General features: G+C 51.6%; 1 protein-coding gene across 2 annotated transcripts in view; it reads left to right on the forward strand.

Annotated features, from left to right (window-relative positions):
- Positions 1-18,469, forward strand: part of EMILIN2 (elastin microfibril interfacer 2) — a 51,955-nt gene extending 33,486 nt beyond the window's left edge. For both annotated transcript variants that reach the window (XM_014780282.2, XM_087439051.1), the window contains exons 5-8: positions 12,192-12,611; positions 14,172-14,204; positions 14,901-15,029; positions 17,432-18,469. In XM_014780282.2, the coding sequence (XP_014635768.1) occupies positions 12,192-12,611; positions 14,172-14,204; positions 14,901-15,029; positions 17,432-17,769 (920 nt within the window). In that variant the 3' untranslated portion in view covers positions 17,770-18,469. The remainder of the gene's footprint in view (positions 1-12,191; positions 12,612-14,171; positions 14,205-14,900; positions 15,030-17,431) is intronic.
- Positions 18,470-18,501: the final 32 nt, after the last annotated feature.

The following is an 18,501-nucleotide window of genomic DNA, read 5'->3' on the forward strand; positions in this document are numbered from 1 at the left end:
TGGGTGTGTAAGGACTTGTTGAGGGCCAGCTGTGTGCCCAGCACCCCACTTCCTGACCTGTCCTCTCCCTGTTTTCTTTTCTCCTGTCCTCCCCTTGGGGTCTTTATCACCTTTTGCACGTTGCTCAGCTCCAGGTGACAAAGGCCCTTACGTGTTGAGCTGAGATTTCATGGCCTGATGTGAGCCTATAAGGTTTTATGATCAGGTCCCAGCTGAGACATAAAACCCGGGGAGGGGAAGGCTGGAGCATAAGAGGCAGATGAGCCCTGGCCTGGCCAGGGAGAGCAGGGCAAGGTCCCCAAGAGGCGTGGGGAGGGTCCGAGAGATAAGGAGTTTGCTTGAGAGTTCCCAGAGACAAGGAGTTTGTAGATAAGGAGCTACCCTGTAGTTGGGCCCACTACACCATACTATTTATAACCCTCCCCCTCTCACCAGGCCCACGCAGCTCCTGTATCTCTGGAATGTTGAGTAAAGGTCACACGACTATGTGTGTGTTCATAGAATGATTGTCCATTGTGGTGACAGTGCTGTCTGGACTGTGCTTTATAATAACAGATTGAACCTGATATTTCCAGTTGATTGCAACTCTTTGGCAGTGCGGGAAGCTGTGTTAACCCTTTCATACTCTTCTGTTGAAGTAGGAGTTGGAAATGAATGCCATTAAAGAGAATGTGACTTCCAAAGATTACCCTTTTGGAATGAACTCATTGTTGTGAATGTAGAATGCATGGACTTTGGGGAATTTCATTGATTAAAAGAGCCAAAAATAACCAAGCGGAGCCTTGTCCGTCCTTGTATGGCATGCAGGTCTAGGAGATCTGGAACCTGAGTATCAGAGGTCCATGGGCGAATCTGTAGCTAAAGTCACAGTGAAAGTCACACATGGACCAGTTAAAAGGCAACAGAACATTTACTGAGTGCCTACTACGTGCAAGGCTCTGTGAGGGCCATAGAGATGAGTAGCACGATCCTCATTCTCAAGGCATTTTCCATCACAGTGGTAAAGAGACACACAGGTCTGCAGAGAGAATGAATGAGATGGTGTGCAAAGGTCCAGCGAGTAGTGTGGGGCTTATTCTTTTAGTTCATCGTTTTTTATGGAGCTCCTATTGTGTGGTAGGTATGAGCTGTGTGTATGGAGTATGTGGATGACAATGTATGTGACGAGGACAGTCTGAAGGGGAACAAACAAGCAGACAGATATGGTCGTGGGAATAGGGTGTGCATAGGCACATTGGGCATGTGGAGAAGCACCCACGGGTGCTGTGGAAGTTGGGTGGGGCTTCTCAGAGGAGGGAGCCCCTGAGCCAAGTCTTCAAGATTGAGTAGGTTGAGAGTTCGGAGGCTGGTGGGATCAGGGGTGAGGTGGAGAGACAAGAGAAACTTCTGGAGCTAATAATTGAGGATGGGTAGGGTTCAGAAAAGCAGGAGGGGAGGGCGTACCTGGTGAGGAGTTGGTGAAAATGGATCAGTTATTTATTGATGTGTAACAGCCTACCCCAAATCTTGGTGGCTTAAAACAACAAAAGATGTATTATCTTCCATTAGTCCATGGGTCAGGAACTCGAGCAGGGCCTGGCTTGGCGGCTCTTCCGCTACGTTTGGCGTCAGCTTGAGTTACCCACTTGGCTGCAGTCAGCTGGCACTTGGGCCTGGCTGGGCTGGAAGGTCCAGGAAGACTTCAGCCACATGTCTCCTGCCTCGGGGTTCCTCCACATGGCCCAATGGCTCTCTCCAGGTGGCTAACTCGGGCTTCCTCACAGCACAGTGGTCTCGGGGTGGTCAGATTTACCACATGGCACCCGGCTCATAAGGGAAAGGAGAGGCTGTTGGGCCTCATCCAGGCTAGGCTCAGAGCTGGCATGGCGTCCCTTCTGCCACATTTCATTGGTCAAAGTAAGTCAGCTCTTGAAGGATGATGTGGCCTGTGTGTGTCGGGAGGCAAGGAGTATTAATGTTAGTCATCATATCTCCCACAGTGAGCAAAGGTCCAGAGGTGAGGATGCCTAACATAGCGTGCAGTAGCCGGTAACCAGACTGCTGGACCAGGGATGCAGACTCCGGGGTTTCTGCTCAGTCCACTGCCCTGCTCACAGATCATGTTCTTTTCTTCAGAAGCATCCCTAATGGGGGCTGAATTATCCAGGAGGCAGCCAGTGGGGAGCAGAAGGGGCCAGCTGATGCTCAAATAGATCCAGGTCTCTGTGGTATCCCCCCCATTAGTGCAGATGTTCTTCCCTGGGGTGTAAAGGGATTCTTGAGATTATATGCAAATGCTTGGTTTTATTTTTGGACAAAAGGTCCATGACTTTCATGTGGGACTCAGAGAGATGCCTGACTTCTCCAGGGTGAAGAACCACTGTATGCTCTTCACTGTCTCACCCTCAGCTCAGTAAAGTGGGTGTGATGCCCTCTCCTGGCCCCTGTGCACTCCCACCCATTCATTCATTCAACAGCTATTTACTGAGTCGTGTCCTAGTGCTGGAGTGTCAGCTCTCGTGGATCTTACACTCTAGTGGGGAATTCAGATGATGCACAGCCAAGCAAATGAAAATCGGATTCCAGCTAGCAATCAGTGTGTGAGGAAAGGTACAGCAGAGTAAGGTGATAAAGAGTGGGGGACAATATATTTTAGATGAGTGGTCAAGGAGGGCTGCTCGATGGAGATATCATTTGAGCAGAGACATGAATAAGATGAGGGAGTGAACCTTGCATAAATCTGTGGGAAAAGTGTTTCAGGCAGAGAGAACAGCATATTCAAAGGCCCTGGGGCAGGAATGAGTTTGCCCTGTTTGAAACTCAGAATGCCCGTTTGATCAAGTCTGTGAGAAAGGGGGAAAGTCATAGAGGTGGTGAGGTCAAAGAGGGGGTAGGAAACAGATCATGTAGGATTTTATAGGCTATGATAAAGGATTTGGATTTCAAGTATCGTGAGAAACTATTGGAGAATCTTGAGCCAGGAAGTGATTATTATTTCCATGTTTGCAATCCCAGCTGCTCCACACTTTCTCTGTGACTTTGGGCAAGTTATCTACCTCACTTTCTGCATCTATTAATTGGAAATAATAATGATAATAATACCTTAAGATGTTGGTATGATGATTAATACTCCTAAGTAGTGGAGTATTAATAGTGCCTGGCCCTTGGTAATCACTCAGTAAGTATTACCTCTTATTTTACCCCACTGTCCTCTATAAAGGATGTTCAGTCTGCTTCTGGATGAACTTTCCTCCCTTTCTCTTCCTACAAGCTCCCGGGGCCTCCAGCCTCAGAGGAGTGAGAGCAGCCTGTTCAGATGGCAGAGCGGGATGAATGTCCTGGGGGTCAGTCTCCTGGCTGCTCTACAGAATGCTCTAGATAGCCAGACAGGGTTTTCTCCCTCTTCCCCTTTCTTTTTCTTTTCTCACTTGGGGGTCAGGTAGAAAGTGCACAGAGCCTAGAAATCTCCTCTCCCTTGCATTCAGATTCATGTTCAAATACTTTGAGAAGCTTGGCACTGAGGAATAGATTAGGTTCTAAATGATGAGGAGGTTCGTGAGTCCTTTGTTCTTCTGCCCGACGTGGCCAGAGGGGTTTGGCGTTCTGTGCCTGGACACACTCGCACCGGTTGTCACAGATGGCGGGGGTGCCAGCCCTTTACACCTTCTCAGCAGCACCTTCTCCCTTTCCACCCACCTGCAACAGCACGGAGCCGGGCTGCAGCCTCGGACGGCTGGCACATCGCAGCCTCGGACGGCTGGCACATCACAGCCTCTTCCTGCTCTGACCTCAATGTTGAGCCCCGGCTGCGCTCCAGCGTTTCTGCCATTCCTCTTACAGTTGGGAGAGAAGGGAGTTCCTGGTGTTGAGAAACCTGGCCCCTGCTGAGCAGAGATGGTAGGCAGAGGGCTATTTCTGTGCATCAGGGAAGCTCTCCTCCCCACGTCACTGTTCCAAGAAGGGACATGCCTGCCTAGATGCTACAATCTTGTTTCAACATACTCTAGTGACAACAGCATTACTTCCTTTTTCAAATCTCCCACCTCTTTCTTCTGCTCATGTCTTACGGTCATTTTTCATAATACTTGAATTGTATTAATAGCATTGTTTCATTTAGGCGTGTTATAGATGTAAGAATCTCATCTTTATCAAGTTGCTTAACTTCAGCTTTGCTGTAAGAATGAAAAAGCACAGGTTTTTCAAATAAGTATTTAACCATAAAGCCTGGCTGGGGGCCGAGTGGCCTGATGCCAATGTTACTACGGTTTGGCCCTTAACTTGAAAGCGGCTGAGTCTGGGGCCAGCTTAGGTCCAAGATAGCGTGATGGATGAAGTCAGAGTTTTACAAATATATAGAGGCTAGTAAACTGCTCACACTCGGACCATGCGACTCCTGACAGTATGCACCCTGCCACCCTGTGGGCGTCTGGTTTTTGTAATGCTCTTTAGCAGGTGTTAGGTAGCAGCTGCTTTTCTGCGGGTTTCTGCGAGCTGAGCTCTCCCACGGCTGTGTGCAAAAATCCTCTGGGAGCTTTAAAAAATAACTCACAGGGCCGGCCCCGTGGCTTAGTGGTTAAGTGCACGCGCTCCGCTGCTGGTGGCCCGGGTTCGGATCGCGGGCGCACACCAACACACCGCTTCTCCGGCCATGCTGAGGCCGCATCCCACATACAGCAACTAGAAGGATGTGCAGCTATGACATACAACTATCTACTGGGGCTTTGGGGGAAAAAAAGGAGGGGGATTGGCAATAGATGTTAGCTCAGAGCCGGTCTTCCTCAGCACAAAGAGGAGGATGAGCACGGGTGTTAGCTCAGGGCTGATCTCCCTCACACACACACACACACAAAATAACTCCTGGATTCACTCAGGAGATTCCTGCTCAACAGGGGTGAGATGAGACCCGGGAATTTGTAATTAAATTTGTAATTAAAACAAAAAACCCCTAGCTCTGGTTCCAGAAGTGGAAGGAAGGATACAACTGTCCCTGGCCAGCTGTGCCCCGAAAGTGGGGGAGAAGCAGGCAGGTGAGGAGAGAGAATAAAACCACCGACTGCGACACCGCACCACCAACTGGAGTGGACCGTGTGTGCTCAAGGCCACGTACAGACTCCATTCTGTTCCCGGTGTTGTTGATCTCTCTCTCCTTACGTCTTGATTACTTCAGCTTTAGAGTAAGTCTTAAAATCATGTAGCATAGATTCTCTGCATTTCCATATAGATTTTAGAATTAGCTTGTGAATTTCTACCAACAAAAAAATTCCCATGTGATGCTGATGCTCAGATAGGCGAGACCCCCCCTCTCTGGATTCAGTGATTGCAAATTACTTTCCATTTCAAATGTATTCCCACAGATTGTAACACACGCGACTAAAGCTGGTTCTGTGTTTCAGTGGTCTCTAGGTTGCACTTTTCAGAAATGTAGACCCTTTGCCCTGTTTAGCCTCATTCCATGGGCTTTCTGTGTGGTCATGTCTAGACTCATTTTCTTGCTCAGCCCACACCATGCCCTGTCGAGAAAGAGTCAGTGTGGGTCCTTCTGTGATGTAACCAACACAGTGCTCTCTCTTACACGCTTGAGGGGTTTTTTCTCTTCATTCCAGCCAAAGCCAAAAAGAGCATTTAGATGGCCATTTGCTCAGAGTAGAACCATTCCAGTGAATAGATGTTTTCCCTTCCTGTGTTGTCAGAACAATTCAGGTTTTCTGTCGATGGTCTCGGCCCTGAGAATCCTTTCGCATGCCTGTGTGTCCTCCACTTAGCGGCATGCCTCCTGTTCCGCTCTTCCCTCAGCCTTCCTGCAGGGAAGATCAACTGTTTCCTCAAGAAGCCCATTTGTCGTAGCCCGCCCTGTGCCTCTTCAGCACAGGAGGCACAGCTCCTGTGAACTTCCTGAGGGCTCAGGCGTTTCTCACACCTGTCGGTGGTGGCGTGGGCTACCCCAGGAACTCAGCTTTGCCACATAGTGTGGCAGTCGACCGTGAAAACGTCTTACATCCATCTTCTTAGTATGCTGTATGTCTGCATTTTGATGGATTTTTAAAGTCAGAAGTCTTGACTGACATCTTTAAAATCCTCCTATAGCTGGCACGTTTGGTCTGCAGACACACGCTCCGGATGCCAGGCAGATCAGATCCCACCCCGACCGGACTCTAGTGAATTGCACAGTGTTTATAATCAGGAAAGCTCACCTGCTCCCATCACTTCATCCGACTGGCACCGAATTATGCCTGGTTGCCAGGAGGCAATGCAGGGTGAGCCCGCGTAATGGACGAGGCTGATAACTCAGGAGGTTCCAGCACTTTCCCACAGCCGGGCCTTGGACGCAGACTCTAACATCTGAGGCTGGTGTCTGTCCCTCACGGCCTCTTACTCTGTGACGAGACACCACCAAGTTGCCAGGCACACGCTAAGGGGCCTTTATTTTTGCAGTTTAGGTTTACATTGCAGCTGGCTCCCCGTCAGTATTCCCTAGTGGCTGCAGGAGGAGACAGACAACCCAGGCTCCTGTCCACAGAGTGAGGGCCTTGATCAGCTGGAGGATAAAGCGTTCTCAGCACATCAGCCTCAGGGACTGTCGGGGATTTTCTTAGCCAGGTCTTTGTTTTAGTAAAGTTGAAATTGCCTTTATTATAATCACTTTAAAGGAGAGGGAGTGGTCTTTACTAGCTGGGTGTCAGGTCCATCCACAGTAAGGCTGTTGGACCACTCCTGGTGGCCTGAGGCCACATCTTGGCATCAGCACTGGGCCCTGGGGCACGTTCCCGGAACAAGAGCCAGCACACGTGTGGCTGATGGCTCCTTCCCACTCCTCACGAGTTAAACATGTGGGCAGCAACACTTGGCTCTTATGAAGAACTCAATTTAAATGGTCACTATCTGAATTAGAAACATATGTTCCATTCAGAAAGCCACTGACTGCCAGAGTTATCTTCCCAGAAAGAGCAAAATGCTGTCCAGTCTTTGTTACAACTTTATAATAAATGTATGCATTTGAAGCACCACGTGATGCTGTGGAGCGAGCGTGAGCTGGCAAGACTAGGGGAACGATCCGGATCCAGTGTAGCTTTCTCCTTGCCATCTTTGCTATGATGTGACGGGATGTTTTGGAGCAGTCAGTTCTCCACAGCACTCATGGACGGACTCCCCAAAGAGATTATGGAGGATATTTGGCCCAAGGAATATACAGTAGCCCCCCTTATCCCCAGTTTCCATTTCCACGGTTTCAGTCACCGGCAGTCAACTGTAGTCGGCAAATAACGCTCCATCACAATGCCTGTGTCATTCACCTAGCTCCATCTCATCACGTAGGCATTGTATTGTCTCACATCATCACAAGAAGAGTGAGTGCAGTACAATAAGATATTTTGAGAGGGGCCGGCCCAGTGGCGCAGCAGTTAAGTGCGCACGTTCCGCTGTGGCGGCCCAGGGTACCCAGGTTCAGATCCCGGGCACGCACCGACGCACTGCTTGTCAAGCCATACTGTGGTGGCATCCCATATAAAGTGGAGGAAGATGGGCATGGATGTTAGCCCAGGGCCAATCTTCCTCAGCAAAAAGAGGAGGATTGGCAACAGATGTTAGCTCAGGGCTGATCTTCCTCACAAAAGAAAACAAAAACAAGATATTTTGAGAGAGAGAGACCATATTCACATAACTTTTATTACAGTATATTGTTATAATCTATTTTATTATTAGTTGTTGTTAATCTCTTACTGTGCCTGATTTATAAGTTAAACTTCATCATAGGTATGTACTTATAGGAAAAAACATAGTATATATAGGGTTCGGTACTATCTGCGGTTTCAGGCGTCCACTGGGGGTCTTGGAACGCATCCTCCACAGATAAAGGGGGACTGCTGTAATTGTCCATCCTTTTCCCTCTGCCTTCCACTTGGTATGACAGGCCTGGTGTTGAGAGGTGGTGAATGTGAAAGAGAGAACTCTCACTGTCCCTAGGTACCAGCATTGCCCTAACAGGACCCCAGAATGACAATGATTGTTGGCAAAATTCGGGTGCCCAATTTAATGGGTGGGGGGAATTAGTGTGCAGCCCATAGTACCTGCCGTACTTCCAGCCTTCTTTCATTCACCAAACATTTAAACGTCTCAATGTCATGTGCCAGCTCTGTGCCAAGCCCTGGGGATAAAAGATCATTAAAATGTGTCCTCAAAAGCTCATCATCCAGCAAGAGAGGAAAGACATAAAGAATTGAAGGCGCCCTTAGAGGCCCAAAGGGCTTCATGGTTCAGAGGCAGGATGGTTCAAGCCTGACTGGGCAGATCCACGATGGCTTCCTGGAGGAGGTGGTGTCTGAACTGGGACTTCAGTGATGGTGTGTTTCTCTCAGTGCAGGTGCCAGAAGAGGCCACCTTAGGGAGTGAGAACAACAAAAGCAAGGGCATGAAGGTGGGGAAGCTCAGATGAGAGCTGGGCGCCAGCGAGGGTACTGAAGGTGGCAGGAGATGGGGCAGGTGGTGGGGGCTCGGATGTCAGCTGGAGGGGGTCTGATTTGATTTTATGAGCAGTGGAAAACCACTGATGACTTTTGAGCAGGGAATAATATGACTAGAATGCTCTCTAAAGAGCATTCTGAAAAAGGTGTGGAAGGAGGAGCCAAAAATATTTCAGAGTTAGAGTCAGCTGGACTTAGCAACAGATTGGGGGAGGGGTGTGTGTGTGTGTGTGTGTAAAGGAGAGGGAGGGGGTAAAATATGACTGAACGCTTGGCTGAGGTGACTCGGAGAATGATGGTGGGCTTCAGAGAAACAGGGTTGGTCTGAAGCGGTTTGGTGGGGATAGGTAAGAAAAGAAGGACCAGTTTGAGGGGCTTGTACTTTGGTATTTTAAGGTAGTTTGCCGACTCTAATTCATCGAGGGTTGTAGGATGGAGGAAAAGCATTTATTCTTACGTTTTGGATGGAGACACCTAAACTTGGGCTAAAAGGAAGGAGCCGGCGAGGAGGACGGAAAGAGAGCCTGAATAGTGGAGTTGGATGTTGGATGGAGCAACTCCAAGGGAAGAGGGGAGGTGGGGCTCAGGGCTCCGGCAGAGGCCTGTGCCCTGGGTGGAAGGACAACTTCGGGGGGAGGGCAGTGTCAAGAGACGAGGAGGAAGAGGGGGAGGAAGGAGAAGAAAGACGAGGGGCAGACTCAGGCATGCCGGGATTGAAGGGGAAAGTGTAGAAACAGGCCCTTGGTGAGTATCTTCTACAGTTACATTGTACAAAATAAATAGTACTGAGACGCTTATAATAAAAACCAGCCCCCGCCCCCATTTCTCCCCATCGCCTTTCTCCCTCCCCAGAGGCAGCATGTGTAACTCAGCTGTTTTCTTCCTTGATATTGTCCTCTATATTTCTAAATTGATTTATTAGCTTTAGGTATCCTCTATATAGATATTACATATAGTATTTAGACATTATATATATTAGTATTTACTAACTACAGACATTAGACTATATATTAGGCTCTCTCATATCTCCCCCTCCTACCCCTGCTCCCAACACCCAATAGAGTTTTACCACAGAAACCGATAGTCAACATTTATGCTTTTATGAGCCAAATAGCTCAATAACAGCTAAATATGATTATGTTGCTTTTTGTGTTGCTTTTCTCTGAATTAGTAGTAGTGTTGCATTATTATTTACTAGATTTTGTGTATCTATTCTAGATTTTTCTCACCCTCCAACACACTCTCAGTACAGCTTTCTACACCATAAAAAGTATCAGATCATTTGCTGGCTCCATTTTTTAAAACAAGTGACCTCCCTCCTCGAGTTCTCTCTTCTTGATCCACTCTGGACTGCTTAATTCTCTAGACTTGCTAAAAGGCTTTCAATCTGAAACTTCTTTCACTACTATCCTAGAAATTTTTCGAACCTCTCTCCTGTCTGAGACTCTTTTCTTTACTCCATGTTTCTTTCTTTCATGGTTTACTCCCTTGTTTCAGTGGAGTGCATTTTCCAGTAGCTTTTTAAGAAAGGGTGCTTGAGAGAGAGCTGTTTTTTTTTTTAATATTCCATGTCTGAAAATATCTTTATTCTAGTCTCATAATTCATGGATATTTTGGCTGGGTATAGAATTCAAGGTTAAAAATGATATTCCCTCAGAATTTGAAGGTATTGTTCTCTTGTCTTGCAGTTTCCAGTACTGTTGTTGAGAAGCCTGATGATATTCTCATTCACAGTCACCTTAAAATTCTTTTCCCCTGAAAGCCTGTAGGATCTTCTCTTTATCCTCAATTTTCTGAATATGCTGTGGTTTGGGTCTTTTATTCAATAATTGTGCTGGGATCTTTCATTTTCTTCAGTTCTGAGAAATTCTATGTGTATTTGATAATTCTCTCCTTACCACCTTACCATCCCAGTTTTTCTGATCTTTTCTTTGGGAAAGACTTCTGAATTGACCCTCTAATTTTCTTATGATTTCCCTCCAATTGTCCATCATTTTATCTTCCTGTTCTATCTTCTGAAACATTTCCTTGGTTTTATCTACCAGTGTTTTCAATGAATTTCCTTATTTTGGCAAGCATATTTTCAATCAACAAATGCTCATTCTCATCCTCTGGTTATGCCTTTTTTATAGCAATCTATTCTTGCATCTTGGATGCAGCGTCTTCTGTTTCTCTGAGGGTATTACGTGTTTATTTTCTTGCATTATGTCTGTTTCTTCAGAGTTCCTTTCCGTTACTTGGTTGGTGGCTTGTTTTGGTGTCTGTCTTCCATATTGCAGGCTTTCCTTGCACATCAGGTGATCTTGACTGTGGTTCACATTTGAAGGTGAGGCACTAGATGTGGTTTCACGTCTGTGAGCTTCCCCATGGTCAGTTTGAAGAGTTCTCCTGCCTCTGACCTGACGGACAAGCCAGTGTCCTGGGAGCTGAGCAGGGGAAGGGAGTGTGGAGCCTCCTAATTCAGTGTGGAGACTTTGATTTAGTGTTTTCACACTTGTCTCATTCCTGTCCTCCACTGTGGCTGGTGTCCCCATCTCTGGAATCCCTCTGCCTCAGTTTCTCTGTCTAACCCAGCCCTTCTCAACCAGGGTTCTGAAGAGAAGACCTGACGCTGTTCCATTGTATGGAGTGAATTAACCTCTTCTCTGCATCTAGAATGGTGTTAGCTCTGTCCTGTCCTGGGGAGAACTGAGAAAGTCATCACTCGTTCATTCTTTGTAGGGCTTAATTCTCCCATGGAGCACTGGTCAGGAAAGGCTGTTTGAGAAATAACCTCCCTCTGGGGCTGGAGTTAGGCTAGACCTGGCTCTGTGGGTGGAGGGGGAGCGTGTGTTTGATCTGCCAGTTACCTTCGTGAGTTTTAAAACGAAACTAGGCAGTAGGTCAAAATGCAGTCACTGATTTTGCCTGGACATAATTTTATAGCTTTGAAACCTGGACATCACAGACACCATATGGACGGAGGAGGTGGGTGGGGTTTGGCTTTTGAGGGTGGTATCCGGCCGGTCCCGGTTATTTTTAGATGTCTCGTGGGCCTTCAGGAAGACTTCCTGGAAGGCTAGTTCCAGGAACGTACTCATAGGAGGAAAGGGCGGCAGCCTCCCGGATGTTTCACAGCGCCATCCCAAGAGAGCAGGAAAGTGTGAATCAGGAGCTTCCTCCAGTGGAAAGTCCTTCAGTTGGTGATCTTAAGGCTGTGGCGAGAGGCATGGGGCATTGCTGCTCCTTTGGGGGCTGTGCCTGCTGCAGGGGCGGCCTGATCACCCCCACACCCACCTGGGTGGCCATGGTCTCTGCACCCGGCAGGCTCTCAGTCTGTGAAGCCATCCACAGTGACCCCAAGAACAGCTTGTTTGAGAGAATGCAAGGTCATCGGTGGCAGTAGGTCCCTTTCAGTAATTTGTGATATATCCATGGTATCATCATGCAGTGAAATCAGGAAGTTTGGGGTGCTGAAGTCCAGAATGATGCTGTTTTGGAGGGTGCAGCCATCACATAGAAAGAAGCTGACAACCCCCTTCCCAAGAGCAAGGGGTCCTGACTGGCCCACCACTCCTTCCAAAGACGTGAGGCAGGCTGTCCCCATGCTGTGGTGGCTGCTCTTGTATGTCCTGGTGGGGCAGTGCCCACAAATTCAATGCTACAGGGACAGCCACCCAAGCACAGACCTTCACAGGGAGCCAAGCCTGTCGCATCTCACAGAGGGGTCTGAGGTTTTTAACCCTGTGTGTTTCTTTCCATTTTCCAAATGCTCAGCGGAGGAGCCCTCAGAAGCGCCGCAGCCTCCGCCCCGAGGGGAGACCCCACTGGCGCCCCGCCGGCCCTGGCACCCGGCACTGGTGGAGGCCCCCACGGAGCCACCTCCTCCAGAGCTGACCCCTGCGCCGCTGCCGAGGCCGAGTGCCCCCCCACCTCCCGAGGACCCTAAACAACGGCTGCCCACGGGCCAGCAGCCTGTCCTGCCCAAAAGACCCCTGTGGCCGCTGCCCCCGCCAGTGCGGCCTGGCTGGACAGGGCTACCCTTCTTGCCTGGCTCCACCGGGGTCATTATGGAGACTGGAGAGGCCGGGCCTCCGGGGAGGATGGGCGTGTCGGGTAGGGGCCTGCCCCAGGGGGTGGACGGCCAGACGGGGCAGCGGCCTGTCCCCAGCTCGGAAGGCTTCGCGGGAGCACCAGGTAAGGCCCGTCGCGGCCGGGGGTGAGAATACACTGAGGGCGCAGCCTGAGCCTCAGGGGTCTGCTGCTGAGGCTCTGTGCGTCCCGCCTTCAGGATACAAGGTCCAAAACTCAGCTCTCCAAAGGCGCTGGGGTCCTGAGGGACCAGTTCATGCTAATGGAACCCCCAGAGGCTGGGGCACCCCGGGGACAGTGCAATACATTATACTTAGAATTCCCATGGGCTGGAATACCTGTGCCACCAGGGCAGCTCGTTGGTTTTCCCAGCAGGAAGTGTAGCTGGGCAACCAGTGTGTGCAGGGAGCTTGTGTAGCAGCAAAGACAAGCCACACATGAGAATGGAGGGCCGTAGAGCTCTGGTTCAAATGCCAGCCGTGTTATCACAAGCGTTGGGAGCAGGGGCAGCCTCCTAACCTCTCTAAGGCTCAGCTCCTTCACCTGCAACGTGAGGAAGATAATAGGACCTCAAGGAGTTACTGTGAGGATGGAGGAGAAAAGCCTAGTCCAGTGCTTGGCTAGGAAGTGCTCCATGCACGCTGTGAAGGCAGCACCACTGTGTGTGTGGGGGAGGTCTGGAGGGGGGTGGTGTCGGGTAAAGGCCAGAGGGAGGAGGAGAAGGGAGCAAGCATTTGTGGGATCCCCAATGCACGCCAGGACTGAACCAGGTCCCTGGTCTCTTACAGCTCTCCTGACAGCACTACAAAGTTGACATCAGTTCTATTTACAGATGAGGAAATGGAGGCTCAGGGTGATGACATGTAAACAAATGGTGTGCTTGGGGCAGGTCACGTCAGCTCCCATAGGACAGGGCAAACCCGTCCCCTCACAGTCAGACAGTCACCAGCAGGGATGGTCTGGCGCACCCATGACCCCTGCAGCGTCCTGGCTGCCAGGTAGGCAGGGTCGCTGCTGAGGAGACAAGGAGACACATTGTCTCTCACCAGCTCTCCTCTCCTCTATTCCTTCTCAGTCACCCAAGCTGCAGTCACAGCTCTCCCCTGGGCAGACACGCTGCCCTCTAAGACAACAGCACGTCTTCTGATAGTTCCAGTATCATGGATACTTACACTCTTGGGCTATTTGTTCGTTTGTCAGTTCATGCAGCCATCCTCCCTCCCCTCCCCCTCCCCTTCCTCCCCCCTCCTCTCCCCCTGCCCCCCCAATGCATCCATGCATCCAGCACTGTATCCAGCCCAGCTGGAGGCCAAGCCTGTGAACAGACTGCTCCTAGGGGTCAAGCACAGTAGTTGGCATGAGTGACTCTGACTCAGTCTGTAGACTTCTCCACCTTGGCTTGGGCCCCAAGGCTCCAGCGCCCCGTGTTTCTTCCTCATATTCCCCCAGCCAGCTCACCCTCAGGGCCATCTTTCAGTGGCTAGTGAAGGAGCAGGTACAGGGGGGTGCAACTGTGCCTGTTTCTAGGAAGGCAGCTCAAGTGGGTGCCCTTTATCTGTGTCTATTTAAGAAACGGAGTGTGAGGAGCAGGGAGAAAGAGGGGCTCAGAAAAATGAGGTGCTATTGAGGGTTTTGTTTGACATTCCATCACATTTTGTTTTGCAGGTTACCCCAAGTCACCTCCCATAGCCTCCCCAGGTACGTGTGCTGGGAGACCAGGGGCAGGGGGCCAGAGGCTCTCCTCGGCAGCCTCTGTCCCTCCCCTGCGAGTCCTGCCTCCTCCCTCGGGCTGTCAGCGTGGGTGGAGACCAGGGCCCAGCCTGTCCCCACCTGCCCACTCTCCAGGGGATAGGGCCTCTGCTGACTGCAGTGGACGAGCCTCCCAAGGTTTGCTCCTCAGAGAGGGTCAGAGTCATGCCGAGACAGGGACTTTCCTTCACGCATCCTCCCAGCTCGTGGAGTTTCCCGAGGGGACCACTGGGTGGGCCTCTGCCTGGTGGGGCCCTGACCAGCCTCCTGGGGCCAAGTTTTAGTGGTCCTTCTAGAACTAAGCAGCATCCTAGATTATTCCCAGTACCCACTCCTTGCCCACCCCATCCCCCACCACACACACCCCCTCTCTCTTACACTCCCTCTCACACACACGGTCTCTCACATGCGCACTCCCAGCAAGTGCCGGTCTCATGCCCGGCCTGCTCGGCGCCCCTGGCCGCCTCTGTGACGGGGACAGCTGGCCCTGGGTGTGAGGAGGGGTTTGTGTCCCGTGCTCTTCACCACTTTCAGGGAAATAAAGCGGTCGCCCCTCGGGACCGGCACGTGGGCCTCAGCTTCCCAGGCCCTGACCCTGTGCCCGTCCCTAGGAGCCTGTGAACACTGGTCCTCTCTCTGCTCCAGGGGTTCCAGCACCTTCTCTGGTGTCTTTCTCCGCCGGGCTCACCCAGAAGCCTTTCCCCAGCGACGGGGGCATTGTTCTCTTTAACAAAGTGCTGGTGAACGACGGGGACGTGTATGACCCCAGCACCGGTGAGTCCTGGCAGCACCTGCTTTCCCCTGCCCTCCGTTTCTGGGGCCCTGGACCCCGGAGGAGGCGCCCTGAGTGGCGAGGGCACGCGGAGCCGTTGGCCCGTCTTGCTCTTCCCCGTTTTGCGGGCTTTCATGAAGAGGCTGCAGCTCGCAGGCCGCAGGGCTGGTGTGCAGTGACATTTTCTAGGCCTGAGATCAGCATACCAGCCTTGGCACTCCCCACGGGGACGTCGTCCATTTGTGTGAGCAGGTTGTTAGAAAGTCTCTGCTAGCTGCAGGCATCACGCCCTGGGCCCTCCCAGCTGTACCCCCAAGCCACCAAGTGCCCCTCTTTCTCGGTATCTGACCATTATCCTAACCTCCTGCGACAGGACAGGAGAGATGCCACCCCCACCTGCCTCCTTCAGATGCACAGAGCCAGAAAAGGGACATGCTCCCTCCAGGAGGGGCCACGACCTGTGTGTGGGTCTCCTGCTCTGGACCAGAACCACTTAAGCTGTCTGCTTGGGATTCTGTCCATAACACCCATGTTGTCCCATGCCCAGAGATACTGGGGATAGAGGTCACCCTGGGTTCCTGCACAGGCTTCCTCCCTCCCGCCAGCCCCACCACCCCTGAGGCTGGGCTTTGTCCCTGGAGACTGGAGGAAGAGCCCTTCCCACCAGGCCAGACATGGGCATCTTGTGTCCTGTGTAAAGGGAAGGTGTGTCAGGGCCCCACCGGCCCACCGATGTCCCCTGGGGGAGTGCTTCCCTGCCAGCCCATTGGCAGCCCTGAGGGAGGCATCGCTCCAGGTGTGCCTGGGGTGATCAGGGCAGAGCCCCGAGGCAGGTGATGGGAAGGCTTGAGGTCGGCTTCCTCCTGGGGCCTTCACTCTATGCCGTCTTGGTGGTGGGGATGGCTTGTCCACTCCGACAGGTCAGGTCGTCTTTGCACGCAGGGACAGTGACCCACATTTCTCTCATGTTCCCGGGACTCCCAGCCCAGAACCATACTCTTTCATTGAGCAGGTCCTCAGTAAAGGAATTCTGGGTGACCCTGAGGGAGGCCTCATCACAGGCAGTCTCCGAGCGAAGACGAGGCCATGAGTCCAGACCTCTGGGGCGGGTCTGTCCTCAGGGCCCAGGTGCTTCAGGAAAGACTCCTGGAGTTTTAGGTTTCTTACTATTAAAAGTGGGGGAAGGGAGCCTGGTGTCTGGCATTTTGACCAGTTTTCAGGGCAGATTGAAGACCAAGCCCCTGAGATTCTTTCTCAGCTCCTGGGCCCTCCATTCTCTGTCAGCTCTTGACCTGTGGTCAGTGGTCCATGTCTAGCTCCCTCCCCAGAGCCCTTGGGCAGTGGCTGCTCCTGCCAGTACTTGGTGTGGCCTCTGACTCTTCCAGCTCTGGGGCCAGCTACAGCTGCTGCTGCTTTGCAAATGGTACATCTACAAACCTTACCTCATCTCACACCATCTCCCCACCTCTGACCACCACTTCCCCTGCCTCCCCAGCCCCAGTACCTGCGAGTCATGGGCTAAGTGAATATCAGCTTGTTTCTCACCATAAATGGATGCCACCTATATACTGGTCCAACACAGGGAGACTGCCTCTTCCACCTGAGGAGTACTGGTTGTGGCCTCTCCCTGGGTTAGTGACAAACTTTGTGGGGTTTTTTTCGGTCCTGCCTCCTCAGGAGGCAGCTCAGGTATTTCGTGGATATTTTGTCCAGCATCCAAGCTGTGAGGCTGATTCTAAGTTGGGCTTCGGGTGCTTTCAATGAGGAAGAAAACTGCGAGGGGGCAACCAGGATCTGGGCGGCTGCTTCCTCCCCATTAAACCTTAGGTGAGGTGGGAGCAGGCCATGGGCTGGGCCTCAGCCCTGGGTCTTCACGAAGCACGTGCCATGCCTATGGCATCACAAAGGCTGGTAGACCCAGTTGCTGGGCATGTTAGAGGGACTGAGAGCTCTTCCAGCAAGGCTGGATAGTTCTCTCCTGCACTGTGCACAACAGTAAGGGGCAGGTTTTTCCTAGGGCTGCTCTGGGTAGAGGTGAGTTACATTAATTATACCAAATCCTGGAGGTTTTGCAGTATTTGTCCTCTTCTGGATGTTACCAGCATAAGACAGTGGGTGTAGCAGTGAGGACTGGGTCAGTGGCAAAGAGCAGTGTGAGCTCAGGGGGTCTGTCATTGGGTGGGTGCAGGTATAAAAAGGCATTACCTCTGAGTGTCAACCCACCTTCTACAGGTAGGGTAACCAACTCTCCTGGTTTGCCCAGGACTCTGAGCACTAAAACTGAGGCAGTCCCAGGCAAACCTCTTAAGATGGTTGGCCCCCGACATCCGGGTTAACTGATAACCTGTCACAAAGGGCTGTGATGGCGTCACATGAATGCAGGCGTCTGCCTTCCTCCTCCCAGGGATCTTCACGGCTCCGTACGACGGGCGCTACCTGATCACAGCTACGCTCACACCCGAGAGGGACGCGTATGTGGAAGCTGTCCTGTCGGTCTCCAACGCCAGCGTGGCCCAGCTGCACACAGCCGGCTACAGGAGAGAATTCCTGGAATACCACCAGCCCCAAGGGGCTTTGCACACTTGTGGGGGCCCGGGGGCCTTCCACCTCATCGTGCACTTGAAGGCAGGAGATGGCGTCAACATCGTGGTGACTGGGGGCAGGCTGGCCCACACGGACTTTGACGAAATGTACTCCACATTCAGTGGGGTTTTCTTATATCCTTTCCTTTCCCACCTCTAGGGCGGCCGGGGCAAGGGACGGGGAGAGCCTTGTGAGGATCGGAAGCTTTAACGTATTCAGTTTGTGTGTGTAACTGGAGCACTGGTCTAGTTTTCTGGCAACATCCCCCCCACTTCCTCAAGATAAAGGCCTAGCTGGCTGCAGAGGCCACCACACCTTCGAGTCCCCAGCAGGCAGGAGTGAACACGTGGTTACTGGAGCCAGTGACTTCTGTCACTCTGACTGGACAACTGAAGAGCTGGAAACAGCCCTGCCTGTCGGCTGGGTTCTCCCCCCTGCATCTGTCTCCCAGCTCCCGCCTCCAAGTTGGCCTGAGCTCTGCCCTGAGGGGCCTGCGGGGTGAACCTCAGAGCAGTCCTGCTGCTGGAGAAGGAAGAGTTGCTGGGCTGCAGGCCTGAGAGCAGGCGGGCCGGGGAGAACTGGTATCTGTCTTTACTAGAGAGCAAAACTGTTACCAACTGTCTTTATTTACACTGCATGAAGGAGGAGAGTTTAAACACTGAAGTGCTAAACTGGCACGTGCCGCCACCGAGCCCTGGGGTTTACAGTCTGGGTGTCCCCGATTGGCTCCCCACCGCTCACCCCGGCCTTGCCCAGCTGTGAAGGGATGCGCGAGACTGTGCGCCACTTGCTGGGCTCCTTGAATGACATGTACAATTTAAGTGCAAAGACAGGGAGTTCAATAAAGATGTAAAACCCCTTCAAGTTACTTAAGTCTGGTGCCTTATGGAT

Source organism: Ceratotherium simum, chromosome 14 (genome assembly GCF_057802395.1).
Source record: "Ceratotherium simum simum isolate JZ-2026a chromosome 14, ASM5780239v1, whole genome shotgun sequence".
Taxonomy (NCBI): domain Eukaryota; kingdom Metazoa; phylum Chordata; class Mammalia; order Perissodactyla; family Rhinocerotidae; genus Ceratotherium; species Ceratotherium simum.